The sequence below is a fragment of the Aptenodytes forsteri genome, unplaced genomic scaffold (genome assembly GCF_000699145.1).
Source record: "Aptenodytes forsteri isolate BGI_AS27 unplaced genomic scaffold, ASM69914v1 Scaffold404, whole genome shotgun sequence".
Lineage (NCBI taxonomy): Eukaryota > Metazoa > Chordata > Aves > Sphenisciformes > Spheniscidae > Aptenodytes > Aptenodytes forsteri.
The window spans coordinates 5,367,781-5,383,180 of NW_008795629.1; the positions used below are offsets into that span (position 1 = coordinate 5,367,781).

Below are 15,400 nucleotides of genomic sequence, written 5' to 3' on the forward strand. Positions count from 1 at the left end.
TTTGACCAGTGGCAGCCTGATTGAACTGTGCAGGAACCCATATTTAATGAATTAATGAATGTTCTTTGCCCACTGCCTGTGTCCTATCAACCACACTGAGTGACCAGGACTTGAGACAGCTTTCAAAACCTGAGAGGTATATTCAAAATATACTTTGAAAGCAAATGTTTTGAGCTTGTTGGTGTTTAAGATAATTACAGCCAGAAATCTGATTACATAGTTACCCTCTTCCTTCTTTACAACTTTCTCCTTCTTCACAGACCCTGTTTTGGTACTTTTATCCTGGGGTCTTTTCAGTGAACTGTTTGTGTTCTTCTTTATATTAATCTGCAGGAAAACAATGACACTAAACATACCGGAGTAATTTGCTTTGACATTTTCATATCTGAACCCAAACTTTTTATAAGCTGCCTCCTAAGAACAAAGGCTTTCAACAGCTTAGCATTCATATCAAGGAGGATATTAACTTTGCTGTTATTATGGATGACTGCCAACTCTGGTGGATTAAATTCTCCTCTATTAATCTGAACTGCTACCAATCTGTACTGGTAGTGTGCAAGATTGATTTCCAGAATCAGTGACACTATGTGCATACATGGTAGAGGAACAACACCCGTACTGCTGAGAGAAAGATACAATCCCCCTGTCCCTTGCAAAAATAACTCCATTTTATTAAGAGGCTTTTTTTCCCTCAAAACGCCCTAGTACTTCACTCAGGAAAGCTCTCATGAAATGCCTCTAAGGATGAAGTCAGGTTAACTTGGTCTTCAAGAAATCAAACGTCCAAACACTAAACTGCACACACAGCTACTGTTCTAAACCCAGCCATCTTCCCACAAATGGAAGTTACTACCTGTTCAGAGACAGCCTACATTAATTGAAACCCCCTACACAGCATCTTCGGGGTCCTCTTCCCACACTTTAAGTGAGAAGAGACATCTCACACATGTCAAACCACAGAGAATCTAACTTTACCATTCATTTCTTCTAATGCCATCGGCAATGCAAATTAATGCTCCTTCCATGAGCTAGTGTTTACAGAGAGACAGTGAAGGTCAGCCAAGCATGCAGACTGGAGAATGTCATGTTAACTGTCATTACATTAATCTTAAAATGGCAGAACTATAATCTTCATGCCTCAGAAAGGATATGCAGAGTAATGCATTATATTCTTTTGCTTCTTTCACTAACATCTCCCAGGAGAAAATTTCACCAAGCACCTCTATATCTGTGTATTTGTCATAATGCTACCTTTTCAGAATTTTTTTTTTTTTAAATGTCTGCAACTTGTGAATAAGGAGCCTCTCATCTCTTAAAAAATAAACTGCTGATGTGCTTTTTTAATCTCTTCTTACTACGAGAACACACACACAACACTTAGAGAAGTAAATCATCATCAAATAAAAAGCAAAGTTGCTTACTCCAAAGAATAACTTCAGGAAACAAACAAGAGAAAGGTGGGAAAAATTAAATTGCTGAAAATTTAAATGCACGTCCTACTGAACGGTTCTTGTTATTTTCTACATTTACATTTTTTCCACCGACTAAAACAATAGAGCACAAATCCAAGTTTGCATTTACAGCCATTGTTTCAGAACAGAAGCAGTGTCAAGCAACAATTCTTTTTCTCAAAACTGCCCAAAACAAAGCATTTTCAGTTACATTTCCAAAAAACTGTCACATCTAAAGTTGTATCACTTTTCCTGTGCCTCAGTCACACCCTATGTGAAAAAGTAGTAACAAACCAGTAAGAATTTTCTCAGACAAATGTTGGTCCAGGTCTGTGCTAATTTGGAGGTAAATTAAGAAGTGAGGTATACAATAAAAGAGACAACAAGCTTCCTGCTCTGAGCATCACCAGAGGAGACGATACATTACTTTTATGTTCAACTCATGAGCTCATTGGCAGTGTTCTCTCTACTACATGTTCCCTAAATACCAACTGTAACTGCAAATAGGAAGTACTAACGAAGCACAGATTATTCTACAGGAAATCTATTGGTCAGAACAACACATGAACATGTGAAGCCATTTTCCAGTCTTCCGACTATGTCATTTGGTTCATCTCATCAGAAAAGTCATCATTCAGAGCACTTTAAAATAAACAAATACCTCAATATGTGGTGTTTCTCCCAGCTGCAGGTTATTAAAAATAGTTGCATAGTCCCCATTTAAGTTCATCAGTTCCTCATGACTTCCTCGCTCAGTAATGCAGCCTTCTTTCATGAAGATCACTTCATCACAGTCAACGAGATACTGGAGAAAATGGCAGTAAGAACAAGTCTTTATCATTATGTCTGATAATCAGACACACTCCCACACAATTTTTTTCAGTAATTTATAAACATTTGCACAGAACACACCTCTTCCAAAGTAACAGACATCTGATTTTTAAAGATCCTGTATTGACTAGAGCACCATGATTAGTCTCACTGTACACAAATAAAAAGTTTTTATGTTCTATCAAAACCAATCTGTTATGGAAGACAATTCAGGATACTTAAACACTGCAAATACTGATATACTAAGTATTAACATTTCTATGCACAGAAGATAGCAAAAAAAAAACCAAACCTCAGAATACATCCATTCTTATTTACTGACACCAAATCTAAGTTTTCCTGATGCGATGAACTAGCTTTATACCAAGTTAGCAAAAGTGGTTTTGAACAAGGTATTTACTTCTCTGGTAAATTTTCTTTAGCCCAGTGTTACCAGTCCAGATCAGATACCAAGCAGCACTGGTATCAAAGAATTAGACTGTGGACTGTGCTCGGTGTGTATTTGCAAACCTAGTTTGTGAACATAAATCATGCATCCTATAGACAGACAGGGTTGTGCTGTAACAGGGCAGGGCATAGAAATTTCCAGTATGAAGGCAACTGATTAAACAGTATTTCAAGGAAGTCCAAGAAAGAAAGCATGAGAGATGTATTACCTGAAGCTGATGAGTGATGAAAAGGACAGTCTTTGACTTCAGGTGCTTCCTTATTGCACTGTTAAAAATGTGATTTCCAACATGAGCATCTAAGGCACTAAGGGGATCATCAAGGATGTAAATGCTCCTGTCACTGTACAGCGCTCGAGCCAGACTGATTCTCTGACGCTGCCCTCCACTCAGGTTAGCCCCTCGTTCACCAATCTGTACAGACACACACCCGTTACTTTATTTCTACAGCACCAAGCAACACAGCTATTCAGAGCTCAAGAGGTGACCGGAATGAAGCAGACCATAATATTTTTATTTTTATATATATACACACACACACCCACTATAATATTATATATTGTTTTAATACATATATATATTCTAGCTTAGGTGTCCACTTCTTTGCGAAATGTGTTATACATTCAAACTCAAGGTTAATGTGCTTGAAATGTGGCAGTACTTTTTTGCTTATTTTACTTTTTTTGTATTAACATAGCCATGCTTTTTTCTTAGCTATTTTAAATCAAGTTCAAATAGGTCCTGTTAAGGCAGCTAAATTTACAACACAAAAAACTCCCAAATTGTCAACATCTGAGTCAAAAACATGGCACAACTCTCAATAGCCCAGGGCCTGCATCGATAAGCTCAGCTGCATCAATAAGCTCAGCTCAAGAAGGTGCATTCAACAGCTTGGCTTATATACATACCAGACTCATGTTCCCTTCACTCCAGTCTAGTCTACCAAACCAAAACTCTACTTTTCTCCATCTAATAATTAGTCTACTATAAGCAAAATTTATACCTCTGTCAGGTCCCCATTTGGAAGGATGGCTAGGTCAGGCCTTAGACAGCAACCATTCAACACCGTGTTGTATCTAAAGAACAATTAGATATGTAGTAAGAACACTGTTTTTTTCCCCCCCAAGTATCTAGCTAGTACAGCATTATCCCACTTTCTACACTAGTAGCAGACATTCCAGCAGCCTAAAACAAATGACCTGCCTTGGATTCTCAGGAGGAAACTGAGGATAATAATTAATCACCTTCTTCTGAAGTACAGTGAAGGTAAGGAGGCAATTTCTTTCCAGGGATAGCTAGCACAGGCCACAGGGAAGGCCCCCACTGGGGAGGGCCATGGAAGGTGCCAGTACATTGCGAACAGCAGTTGTTGTTTTTAAATAGGGCAAGGCCAGGACAGCAAGAGCAAATGCCACTTCATTGCTGCTCCACAGCAGCTGCTAAAAACAGAGATCAGACAGTACCCCAGCATGAGGTACAGCCCTCACTGCAAATGAGCAATGACAGACGCACTGACAGCTATCAGCCACAGTGAACGTGCAGGAGAGGCAGGCTCTTAAATGAGACTTAAAGGAGTCTTAAAGACAGACTCTAAAAGGATACATAGGCTTTAACTGCAGTGTACTCTGCATTAAATTTTCCCACACTTGGGCCAAGAATTACTAAGCTTTCATGAAAATCAGCAAACAGTTCTGACAAACCTTTCTTCATCATATTCCTTGCCAAAAAGAATGTTGTCCCGAAGTGTAGCATTGAGAATCCAGGCCTGCTGGGCTACATATGCAAATGTTCCACTTACTGCAATGCTACCCTCCAACAGGGTCATCTGAAATTAAAGATAAACTGTGAAATTATGCTATTCCATGTTTAGAATAGACTTTCTTCTACAGAGTACAAATAAGTGAAATAGGAGATAGGAAAGAGAAGAGCAGAAGTAGTCAAAACAGAATTTCTCACCTGTCCTAAAATTGCTGAGATAAGTGAAGTTTTTCCACTCCCCACACTGCCACAAATTCCAACAAGTTTTCCCTAGACAGAAAAAAAAAAAAATTATGGTACTCATTTCTTACATTCTCCATCCCTTTCAGAATTTGGACTACCTTTAGTACCTCCGAGGGGACAGTTGGACATTAATGACAGCTGAAAAGGGACATAACAGACAAAAAAAGCAAGACAGTCAGTATTTTAACTCTCAAATAATAAAGAGTGAATACTATCTCACAGTGGACTAAAACTAAATCAACTCTACAGGTAAAAATGAATGTATTTTAAGATTAGCTTCCCTTTGACTAGGCCTGATACAGGCCCAGAGAATGCTGCACTCAGCCAAAAGCACCAAGGCCTGCCTGAACATAACACACCAAGATGCTTTCGAGAGTGGTAAGGAAAGATATAAAGAAGGAAAGACTGAAAGAAAAGTAGAATTTAGGATACATGGGTCCAGTAAAACTCCTTGCCTATGAGATGCAGTTTGCTAAGGAACATGTACCAAGAAAGGCTAGAATCTAGTCACTTTGAAGCATTTCTCTGCAATAAAATGGGTGGGTTGATACCCACATTACACAATGAATTCATCAAAACCATTTTTGTTCCTTTTGTAAAAAAAAAAAAAAAGGTAAAGTAGACAAAAAGGGTATATAGCCACTTGTGGAACACATTGCTGGCCTCCTCTCGTTTACAAGCTTCTGATAGAAAACTAGCCTTTACATTTTCAAGTAACTGTGTACTCCTTTTTCAAGGCTATTTTTTTAAACTATATGCATCCTTCTCAAAAGTTCTAAACTATAAAAAAGACCTATATTTTAAAGAGTTTAAACTTTCCCTCTATTCATATGACTATAGGAGACAATTTAACCATAAATATCTCGATAAATGCATGGATCCCATTACTACAACTTCCAACTGCCAGACTGCAAAACTTTTGTATTTGTAGCAGATGTCATGTACTAAGTTCAATGCTTTTTCTTTGACATTTTACATGTTTTTACCTATCTTGGAATGAGAACTCCAACTGCTTCTAAATTCTTGAAAATTTGTGTGTCCTACTGCACAAAAATTCTCAGGGAAGGAAATTGCACATTCTTCAATGAAAAACACTGTTATGATCCATTAGAACACCTAATCACCTAAAATGTTCACCCAGAATATAGATGAAACCCTGCAAAATTATCCAACGGCTGCAGGAATACACCACCCACCAACACCGCACTGATACCCCTTTTGCCCTGCTGATTCTTTACGCTTAATGGCTCATATACTGTACTGAGAGCTACAAACAGAAAAACCATCAGTTAGATGTGAAAGCTATACAACCTGCAGTTGTTTCATAGGCTGTTTGCAAAGATCTAGTTTGCTAAAATGGCACAGTTGTTTACATCAAGATCAGACACTGCATCCTGGATACTGCAGTTGCCATGGATATTACAGGAGTGCACAAAAGCAATATGCTCCATTTCATGCAAAAATACACAGCTCTCTATTCTAAGAGACAGGTAAAAATGAGGCCTTTTGAAAGCTCAGATTTCCTCCTTTCTTCTCCTACCTTTTCTATCTCCAAGTCAATGTTGTAGAGAGTCCTCTGAAGCCGAAGGTTAACCAGGTGGATGATTTTGTTCTCCTCTTCGGGGCTAGGATGGTCATCATTGTCCACTAGAAGATGGCCCTTCTGCTCTGCCAGCACAGCTTGCTGTCCCTCATTCTGCAGCTTCATTTTCTCTTTCTTGCCCTTGGTGACTTTCTTGTCTTTTTTCACTTTGGGGGTCAACTTTGGTGAGCTCTGGACGCTGGCGTGGGAGAAGTCCCAAGCCAAGGTAGCATTTTTCACCTCTATCGCGGTGTGAGGATTGGCTGGTTTTTTCTTTATCATATGAACCTCTTCCATTAGAAATAAACTCTGATAGGAGTTGTGAGAGAGGTGTAAAGATGAGACACCTGATCAAGACTGGGAGACAAGCCTATGGCACACTCACGCAGCAAAACACATCAGGCTATATAGTAGGAGGAAGCTGAAGAGCAAAAGGTAGCTCATTAGTGTAAACTAACTCCAGGCCTTCTAAGTGGCCGGGGCATTCCTGGATGTGGTGGAAGCACCTAGATACACTAAGACTTTTACAGAACTGCAATACTCTGGGATGCGATATGAGAGGGACTTACTCTTTTAACACTGTTTGCAACTGCAGCTCTGTAATTTCCAGATTAAAAACACATGAGTAGAATTCATGGATTGGAGAGGAGAGGTCACTTTGAGGGAAAGTGACTGACTTGTCCTGCACACCAACGCATTATGGAAGGAGACAGAATGACTTTTAACTTCAGCCTTTACCCTTCAACTTCTCTGCTGGGAAAAAGTCATCTCACACAAATTTAGCTGACCTATCTTGGTCTGCTTGACTATAAGAAGTAAGCCATTAAGTCCATTGTATCATGTTTTCCACCACATCCATCAGTATTTACAATCAACACAGATTAGGAAGAGATTTTTCACACAGTTTAATTACAACATAAAATGTTTTCCACTTACATTATTTATGTTTTGAACTAAGAAGCCTTTTGCGATTAAAGACTTCTCAATTCTCAGCCTTATTTACTCTTGCAATTGCTATGCCCGAATCATACATTCATAAGAAAGCTCATACTCAGTTACAGAGCCAAAGTCAGTTACATTTTTACTGTGATGTTAGTTTCCCGACCTTATGTTAAAAACCCTACACAGATTACACTGTTTACAGACAAACTGGGAGATATGACAATTTCTCCTCTCCTTATTTTCCCCCTCAAAACTCCCTTCAGTGCATTTGGATTTAAGAAAGCCTGATTTAGGGTGACTCAGAAGAAGAAACAAAAACGCTCAAAAGCAATGGGATCTCAAAACCATTCTGCAGATCCCATTCTTCTCACACCCAGATTTGTTTCATGAATGCATTACACAGAATCCTTGTATCTGTGGAGATTATATATAGTGGATACATATACTGTGGAATCCTATCTGGAAATTTCTGCAATGTGCAATGCACTATTGTCTTCAAGAAAGAAGACAAAATAAAGGCCTGTCCTCTGAGTTCATACTAAAATATACACAGTGTATTCACTTCACAGAGATTGAAGGATGAGATAGGATTGTTATAAGGGTTTTAATTTTCTGCCATAGATTCTGTTTTGTCAGATCACAACTGCATTTTATTCATATAGTGGAGTTTCAGTCACTTAATCTGGTCTGGAAATACAAAACCTAAGTTTTTCATGACTACAGATAAAACTCTACTGGTTTCTGCAAAGCTGCCTATATAATACATGACATTTCCAAAAAGAGTTTCATTAGCAAAACATGAAATTTCATTGCAGACATGTCTCACTGTCTTTTCATGCAGATGGTCTTAAAAGGGAGTTTAAGAATTATTATACTGTGAGCCATCTAGTCCTGTATTCTATCTCTTACAGTGGCCAACATCAAAATCCTAAAATCATTAAATAAGAATATTTTGCTTCCCACACTGGTATTATCTTAAGCTTCTAATATTCCTTCACTAGATTTGTATCTCTTTTGCAGAATCCAATAATCTGGAGTGCTAAGCGTAAAGAAAAAGAACTCCTCAGTCATCAAGACAACATTACCTTCCAGTGTTCCCTTAGCATCTATTATACACGTACAACAACACTCCACGCTTACAGTTAAAACTGCAAGGCCAAATGACTGCTTACCTTAAATCTGTCAACAGAAACAGATGCCTCAGATAGAGACTTCACTGAGAAAGGTGTTACTTTCAGAGCAAAAGTCATTGAATTAAAGACAGTGACCACTGTGAATGCCTAAAATGAGACAAGAAAGAGAATCACATTTGGATGCAATATACTAACAACTCCAACCTTCTAAAAGCTGAAATGTCACAGCAGCAATTCAAAGCCACAGAAAAGGCCCACAGTCCAAGAATAACCATTTAAATATTCAACATATTCTCAAACAGCAGAAAACAGCAGATCTACCCAACTCTTTCTCCAGTGCTTTGTAACAGACCAAGACAGACATCTTCAGTGTTTGTAGGTCTACCGAAAGCAGCAGCTAGCAAATTCTGCATTAGCCTATTACTTGTGAAGACCAAAGTTCAAATCCCGTTGTAAGACATTTGTGCTGTTTGCATCCAAGCACACTGTAAAACAAAAACATCCAGTAATCCCAGTGCCCTATCTGAATAGCAAACAGGAGTGCTCGTTTACATTCAGCTCAAAACCTGTTCTGGGGAAGGTCAGGACTAAAACAGCACGGAGAGCTTTTTGTGCAAAATGTAAGACTACATCTGCTGCTGTCACACCCATCAGATGTTCACTTCTGTGAGCAAGGCTACAGCCTGGCCACACAGGCACAGCCACAAAGCAAAGAATATGATGAAGAGAAACGGCTTAGCAGAAAAGCTACTGTAGCAACATTGTAAAGATTTTCAACGCTGCAGTAAGTTACCTGAGCTGCTGTAAGATCGTAGCCAAGGATCATATGGACAGAAAAGGTCACCACGCTGGCAATGACTACAACTATGGGAGCCACACCCACAGTGATGCTCTGGAAGTAGCCCGCACGCTCTAAGATTTTACGTTCTTCCTCACGAATTTCTAGAAATATAAATAGGAGCACCACATTTGAAGTATGATTCGGGGGGGTACATATACAACAGACACTACCATAGCACTGTAAACACTGAGTAAGAGAGGCCTAACTCTACGCTTTAGCATTTATCACATTATATACCTTCTTATAAAGACCGCAGTTACAGAGGAACTATAATGGTCTGTAAATCTCCGTAAGAATAGAGGTCTTTTTACTTTATTTAAAAATGGAGCAGCCAGTGCATTTATTAAATGATAAAAAAATGGAACAAAATTTAAAAATTTAAAATTAGTGCCAAGCCACAAACTTCATTATGCTAGAAGGTGAAACTTTAGAAGCAGGTCTGTTTGTCCAACCCATCACACATAACAAATAGGAAGCCTGAAGGCTGAAAGTGTTATTACACTGCACGTACATCAACATCTATGGTACTAAGCTAGGAGGACACACCAGGGTACTAACCAATGGGGCATCTGCACAAAAGAAAAACATTTACAGATTGTGTGAACTCACTTTGAACATTCTGAGAAAATGGTTTGACCCAGGCATACATTTTAATGAACTTAATGTAATTAAGAACTTCATTCATCTTTTGCACACGCTCATCTGTTGTCGATACACATTTTCTTCTGAAATAAGCTGTGAGGCGCGATACAAACATCTGAAACAGAAGGCAACACCATGCAACATTAATGGCAACTCAGAAAGAACAAGTACATTCAACTCCTCCTAATTACCAAAGAAAGTCAATTTTGAATCTGAAAAAGGGATTCAGGGATGGGACAAGGCAACTGTTGTTCGAACATAAAAGTCAGGCTGGAAACACTATTCATAGCCTCCTGCCCCATCTCCACCAAGCACTTGACTCACCATAGCAAGTTTCAACAAAAATAAAATTTGTGAAAATAAAGGTGTGCGCTTCTACCAACATTGAATACTACCAGATTTGTTAAAGTTTCTGAAGCACAAAGACTACAAACACATTAACCTAAAGACACACCAAGTTGACCCTCGTGGCAAATGAACAGTAGAACCCATTTTAGCCAACCTTTTAACCTGGTCCCATAAGGCAAAAGAGCAAGCTGGACTTTGCACAGCCAGATCAATTTCTGCCATATGCCAGTGCTATGAAGGTGGTAAAACAGTTTTAACATTTTTACTAAACCAATCTAAAAATAATTAGTTGTTCACATATTTCTAAGAATCTGCTACTCTTACATTCATCCCATTCCTGGTCTGAAATTCAAAACCAACACACTACTTTAGGAAGTTTTCAGCTCCTTGCCCTTCTTCATACTCCTGCAGTCTCTTTTGGAGTCCCCATGAATAGAGAAGGGCTGCTGAAAAGAACTAGAAAAGATGATCAAACTCCACTCCTCGTTCCCCTCTTTAAAATACAATCCCCATTATTTTAATCTTTACTGTTGGCCCGATAAATTGGACCAAAGTGGACCTCACAGTATTCAGCCTCCGTGGTTTTTTAAAATTTGTATCATGAACACAGTCACAAATCTTCAGCAGCCTTACAAGGCATTTTGGAGGCAAGACAATTTTGGCTTGAACTATCCTATTTCACAGCTCAGCAGAAGTAGAGGCAGGAGTAACTAATCACAAACACCCTCTTCCCAGATGCGGTGCTTTTCAACACCTTTTGTTGAAATCAAGAGTGATGTGCTCATGCAACACTGAGCTCCTGTACACAAACTGGAGGCCTTGTGTCTTTCCAACCTCAACCACAAGCACCTGAGCAGTTTAATTTAGCTATGCATATTTATCTCAGTCAAATCTATCTGCTTTCCTCTTTCCATTTTCTAATTTTCTTTATCATTTTGAGCTTCCCGTTTCCAAATTTCTGCTTCATAAACCACCTTTAGGAACACCTTTAATAACATGCAGCGCCATAAACGGGCTAAATCTAGCACATTTCAACACCTTCTATTCAGAACTATACATATGTCTGACCTAATAAAAGTGAAGCAAGTCTTAACTCTTTCCAACTCACCATTGCTGGGTAGAAAAGGATGAAGACAGCAGAGCCCAAGAAGCCTGTTGGACCCAGAATAATCACATTATAAACCATTCCTAAGATGGCCACAATAGGGCCCCCAGCCAACAAACTGCCAACTGCTGCAGCTTCAAACATCCTTTGACCATCATTGGAACATACATTTATGAGCTGAAAAATACACATAACAGATTATTTAGATTTAAGGCACAGCTCATTCTCAAAGGAATATATTGCATATCCCTTTTCACACTGCAATTTCCAAAATGATGCTGCAGCTTACCTCTCCAAGAGACTTCTCCTTGATGTTCTTCAGCTTAAGAATTTTCTTAAATGCCATTGTCAAGATAGCTCCACGCAGTCTAACCCCCGTGCGGTAATTCAAAGCCCAGGTTAGCGCAAGGGACCAAGATCGCACTATTTCCGTCATAAAGATGCCAAAAACTAAAAACAAGCTGTACTGCAGGTTGGACTCACTCTGTTGGGTATACTCCAAAAGATGTTTCACAACGAACGCCTACAGGAAGAAATGCAAACTTGCATGAACACCCCATCATCCCAGAAGACCATGCAACAACTTTATGTTAAGTTAGAAATAAGTAGGCTACTTTGCTTTTAAAAGAGCCGTTTGAAATAGAAAGCATCTTCTTTCTAGAAGTAAAAGGTGTCAATACAAGAAGTACTGTAACACAAAGCCCTGCTGAGAGCCAAGCACTGAGTCAAATTTAGTAAGTAAAGAGAGTTCAATTTGGAACCATATTCCTCGCAGCACGCTTCTAATCCTCCGTGTCTTCTAACTTAACATAAATCTGTCAGTTAGCTGAAAGCAATGCATTATCATATAGAAGAGTTTTAAAATATAGTCACTACTTATACATCTGCACACATTAAGAAACATTCCTTTACGTGACATTAAGACCTTTTTTATTTTATCTTTGGTTTGCTTCAAACGTGCTTATTTGATAAAAAGGAACAATGTACCTACAGTTGTAGAGGGGAAGAGTGAGAAGGACATTTGCAAAACATTCCTGGAAATAAACATCAGCAGTTTAATAGTAAAGAAAAAAACAAGCAGAAAGCACAAGGTACGCAATACCACAAATCATTGGGGACAGGGGAGAAAAAAAAAAAAGAAAAAAAATTAACCATTCAATCCCTCCCCATACCCTCTCCCCTCAAAAACATAAACACTTTACCTCAGGAATCACATTTCAAACATCACCTGCAGAAAGAGGACAGCCCCCAGAACCACCGATTCCCACCTCCAGCTCTTTGTGGTCCAACGGCACAATATAACATCATACAACTCACAATCACCAGCAATATTAAATACTATTGACTGCAAAACAATAGGCTTTTATTTGAAATAAAGTGCCATCTTAAATGGTAACATCTCAAAAACACTGTACAACAGGTAGAGCATTGTATAAACATACAGTCTGCACATACAGGATAATTATAAAGGGCTAACATCTAACAGTCAGTCTTAGCCTCTAACATAAACTAGATTTGAAACTACACACAAAATTATAAAGATACAAAAACAGAACAGTGTTTGTTCATGAAGTCCAAAAGAAGTCAAACTTGCAGGTGCCAACAGAGGAGGCTTCTGAGGCTGCACAAATTCTGCAATCTGGTTTAAAAAGTATCCTACAGTAAGGCTTCACAGACAGCAAAAAACTTCCTAGAGAACTTTTCAACAAATGATGCTTTAAGATACTGGTGCTTTTGATATGCTAGTACAGAGCAGAGAATTACCTTTGCCCACAATAAAAAGCAACAAAAAAAAAAATCTGAGACCAAAGAAAATATTTGAGAAGCCTTTCACATCATAGTCCGTTGAAGTCCTCTTGGCTAAATCAGGTTTTGCAAATAAGAGTTCTGTATAGTTTGAAGAGAGAGCAAAAAAACAAAACCCCGCTACTTCAGCAAAGGTATTGATAGCTATAGCCCAGCACCAAACAACAGAAAAAAATGGAGATCAAATTCATCTGTTCTGAGGAAAATAATTCTGCATGTCAGAACCAAGGAAACATGCTGTAAATAATTTTGCTCTTTCTTTTTCACAGGTGTGAATTAAAGCCAGATGTCCATCAGGTTCTAGAATGGCCACTGAGAAAATTTACATACCAATCCCTGAACAAATGTGAGGAGCTCACATTCACAGATCTATTGCATTCCAACTTTCTCCTTACTTGGATTTAGTTTTACATTGACTGTTTGGACCACAACTGCATACAGTTGGTTTGCAGTTACTAAGGATATTACTGACTTCTTTTTCCAGTATTCAATCCAACATATGCAACCGAGTCCCTGAGCAATTGGGGTGAAAATCCCCCTTTTTCCTCATGAGCTGTAACTCAGCATGGTCGCAGACTGCAAGCATTTTCTCGCACACCACAGCATTGCTGAAAGTCTCCAAGAGAGGATGTATAAAGATAGCAGATGTTTCCTGGGGTCTCATTCCTCCCAAAACTTTAGTGCAATTTTTCAGCACTATTTTATAGATTCAGCATCTCCCATGATGAAATAGAGACCAGCTTACATTATACCCCCATTTTTTTTTTCCCGGAAGAAAGAAAAGAGGAAACAGCAGATTAAAGAATTTTGAAAAGGCAGGGGAAAAAAGTCATACAGAATTAACATTTACATCTGAACACATACTATTTGAATTCAAACTAGTTTAATGACAAGAATCCAGCATGAAGTTATTTACAAAACAAGAAAGTTACAGTACAAAAACTAAAACTCAAGCTAACGGGGGAAAAAGGAACTCCTGTGACTATTACCGTAGTAGTTGGTACTAGCTGCTCGGCTGTCTTAAGCATTCCCATTGAATAAACATTACCTTACCTTTGCTCTTGTCTCCCATGAGAAATAGAGACCAGCTTACATTATACCCCCATTTTTTTTTTCCGGAAGAAAGAAAAGAGGAAACAGCAGATTAAAGAATTTTGAAAAGGCAGGGGAAAAAAGTCATACAGAATTAACATTTACATCTGAACACATACTATTTGAATTCAAACTAGTTTAATGACAAGAATCCAGCATAAAGTTATTTACAAAACAAGAAAGTTACAGTACAAAAACTAAAACTCAAGCTAACGGGGGAAAAAGGAACTCCTGTGACTATTACCGTAGTAGTTGGTACTAGCTGCTCGGCTGTCTTAAGCATTCCCATTGAATAAACATTACCTTACCTTTGCTCTTGGCGTTGGCTCTGCCCAGCAGGACTGTCTCATTCTGACGCAGAAAACAGCCATCCTGAAAATTCTAAAGAACAGCTTCTGTCACTGGTCCCACTGCAGTGCCGGCATCCCTGCTGCAGCCAGCGTGCGACAGCACGGAGAGGCTGCAGCTGGAGCCAACTGGGAAATCGGGAAACTTACCTCCAATAGCTTACCACTCCCCCCTCCAATAACTGACCAAACTGTCAAGCTGTACTCCACTAAGATAGCAAGTTTCCCCATCTCCCAAACAGGAAGAATAGCTCTGAACAGTTGCAAACAGGTACATTGTTCAGACCTGGAGTTAAACTGATTGTGTTTAGTAATCAGAAGACTTCCTTACTCCTCAACCTGAACTTGAAAGTTTTGGTAGCTGATCAAATGGCAGCAAATATTCACTGGAGATAAATAGTATCTTACCTATACTAGTACATTCTGATGGTTATTACAAGGCAGTCTGACACATGCAGCTGTCTCACCAGGTTACGGGTTTGAATACTGTGCCAGATGCAGAATTTATCAAAATTAAAAAAAAGGAAGACCCTTGAAGGATCTATCTGATATAAAAAAAAACCCCACACAGGAAGTCTGCAACAACTCCTTTCCAGTTATAACCATCACAATGCTCATTAGCAAAGCCACAGCTGTTGGCTGGCATTTCAGGGTCACAGACATTCAATTAAAATTTTTGAAGTTTAATATAGTGTTTAACTCCATTTTTATAATTTTCACCAATACATGAGGTCAAGTCAAGTGCTTTTCCTGGTCTCCCTTTTCACCTTCAGGTGACTGAAAGTGTGTAACACCACAAGAAAGCACTGATACTTCTGAGGAGACAGCATAGG

General features: G+C 38.9%; 1 protein-coding gene across 1 annotated transcript in view; it reads right to left on the minus strand.

Annotated features, from left to right (window-relative positions):
- The window catches only part of ABCC5 (ATP binding cassette subfamily C member 5), a 52,184-nt gene that overhangs the window by 18,163 nt on the left and 18,621 nt on the right, over positions 1 to 15,400 (minus strand). Inside the window, exons 6-17 of the mRNA XM_009282401.2 lie at positions 11,612 to 11,845; positions 11,326 to 11,499; positions 9,837 to 9,984; positions 9,180 to 9,328; positions 8,426 to 8,533; positions 6,270 to 6,620; positions 4,685 to 4,756; positions 4,429 to 4,553; positions 3,732 to 3,804; positions 2,939 to 3,142; positions 2,113 to 2,256; positions 225 to 327 (exon numbers count right to left, since the gene is read on the minus strand). Coding sequence (XP_009280676.1) covers positions 225 to 327; positions 2,113 to 2,256; positions 2,939 to 3,142; positions 3,732 to 3,804; positions 4,429 to 4,553; positions 4,685 to 4,756; positions 6,270 to 6,620; positions 8,426 to 8,533; positions 9,180 to 9,328; positions 9,837 to 9,984; positions 11,326 to 11,499; positions 11,612 to 11,845 — 1,885 coding nt within the window. The remainder of the gene's footprint in view (positions 1 to 224; positions 328 to 2,112; positions 2,257 to 2,938; positions 3,143 to 3,731; positions 3,805 to 4,428; positions 4,554 to 4,684; positions 4,757 to 6,269; positions 6,621 to 8,425; positions 8,534 to 9,179; positions 9,329 to 9,836; positions 9,985 to 11,325; positions 11,500 to 11,611; positions 11,846 to 15,400) is intronic.